The 1,426-nt window shown below is 38.4% G+C and overlaps 1 protein-coding gene across 1 annotated transcript in view; it reads right to left on the bottom strand.

Annotated features, from left to right (window-relative positions):
• Nucleotides 1–1,426, bottom strand: part of LOC105805750 (melanoma-associated antigen B1-like) — a 34,865-nt gene that overhangs the window by 17,332 nt on the left and 16,107 nt on the right. The window contains exon 3 of the mRNA XM_012638700.1: nt 905–978. Within this exon, the coding sequence (XP_012494154.1) occupies nt 905–978 (74 nt within the window). The remainder of the gene's footprint in view (nt 1–904; nt 979–1,426) is intronic.

Here is a 1,426-nt window from a genome sequence, read left to right as displayed (position 1 = left end):
CAGAGTAGCAGCCCAGTGGCTTCTGAGTTTCCAATCTCAAAAGAGTATCACTTTTATTTTTCAGAAACCTCCTGGAGACAATGTGCACAAAACACCTGGTTTGTGTTCTGGGTTCACCTGCACTGGGACAAGAGCACAGTACATTTTCTATCCCTGCCACAGGTAGGGATTCTCTTTGGTGTTGCCACAATTCCAAAGTAACTATTAAGGGTAGTTTTCCATTTCAGGATTGTTTTCTCAACTCTGAGACCCATCATCTGAGTGTCTGATCCCTGCTCAGCACTCCCACAGCCTGATCTAGCCACCACACAGCTAACTTAACATTACCTCCCATGACAGGTTATTCAGTTGCCCAAATTCTCAAATTATCTTGCCTAAGGATACTTACACTAGATACCTCATCTGGAACCACCACCCCTACTTATCCCCTCTTTTTACTTGTCTTTAGATCTTAGGGAGTATCTTATGGCCTTCTTTATATGATAGCTGCTCTTAGATTCTAAAATTCTATGGGCAGGGGTTGGGTCTATTTTTCTTAGTTTCTACAGTATTAGCCAGGAGCCTTCTAAAGAACACCTGCTTAAGTAATATTTTGGCAATTAAAGTGCAGGTATGCAAGAAGTCAAATTTATTGCCATTTAATTTCTCCTACATTCCTGAAAAATCTAAGCCAATCTAGGTACCCTATGCCTCAATTTTACAAAGAAAATCTAAAAGGAATGAAACAAACCAAGAATTGATCACCTTTTACTTTTTCTTCTCTACCTCATGATCCCACCAACGTTATTGTGAGGTCATTTACTTTTTCACAAAATTTAATTCTAATGCCATGTTATTTTCTTTCGGATGATAAGAAAAGATTCAAGGATTCTCAAGTTGTTTTACATAATACCCAAATTCTCACTTTTCAATCTGATATACTTCAATAAATGTGTGATCTGTGCCATCCATAAACTTAGATTCTGAAGTTAAATAAACCTTTAATTAAAAGAAAGAACACTTTAAATTAGGAAAAAGAACAGATATATCTCCAACTTACACATACTGTGCAGGAACACAAATACGTTATACACAATGATCCCACTAGACCCACTTTGGCCCTCCACTGATTAGAAGGTTAACTTTTCTTCTTTTAATCAAAGGTAAAGAACATGCCTCAGATTTTAATAGGCATGGGAGAGGCTGCTGGACATGACACTGGAACATGCCCTGGATGTGGCAGTATTGCCAGGCTTGGCTGCAACTCTTGCTCAGGTTCTCTCTCTCTCCCCCTCATCTCTCAAATCCTCCTCATAATGGAATGGGAAGACAATGGGGATGGTATCATTGACCTTGGCCCAAACCTCACACATTCTTGAATAACCTAAGAAAATCCAGGTATATAACTTTTAAATTTCTGAAAAAAAGAAAATTGGAGTAAGAGAAA

This window comes from Propithecus coquereli, unplaced genomic scaffold (assembly GCF_000956105.1).
Source record: "Propithecus coquereli isolate 6110/MARCELLA unplaced genomic scaffold, Pcoq_1.0 Scaffold132, whole genome shotgun sequence".
In the NCBI taxonomy this organism is placed as follows: domain Eukaryota; kingdom Metazoa; phylum Chordata; class Mammalia; order Primates; family Indriidae; genus Propithecus; species Propithecus coquereli.
Note: the sequence above shows the minus strand (reverse complement) of the source record. Positions and strands in the feature narration are given on the sequence as shown.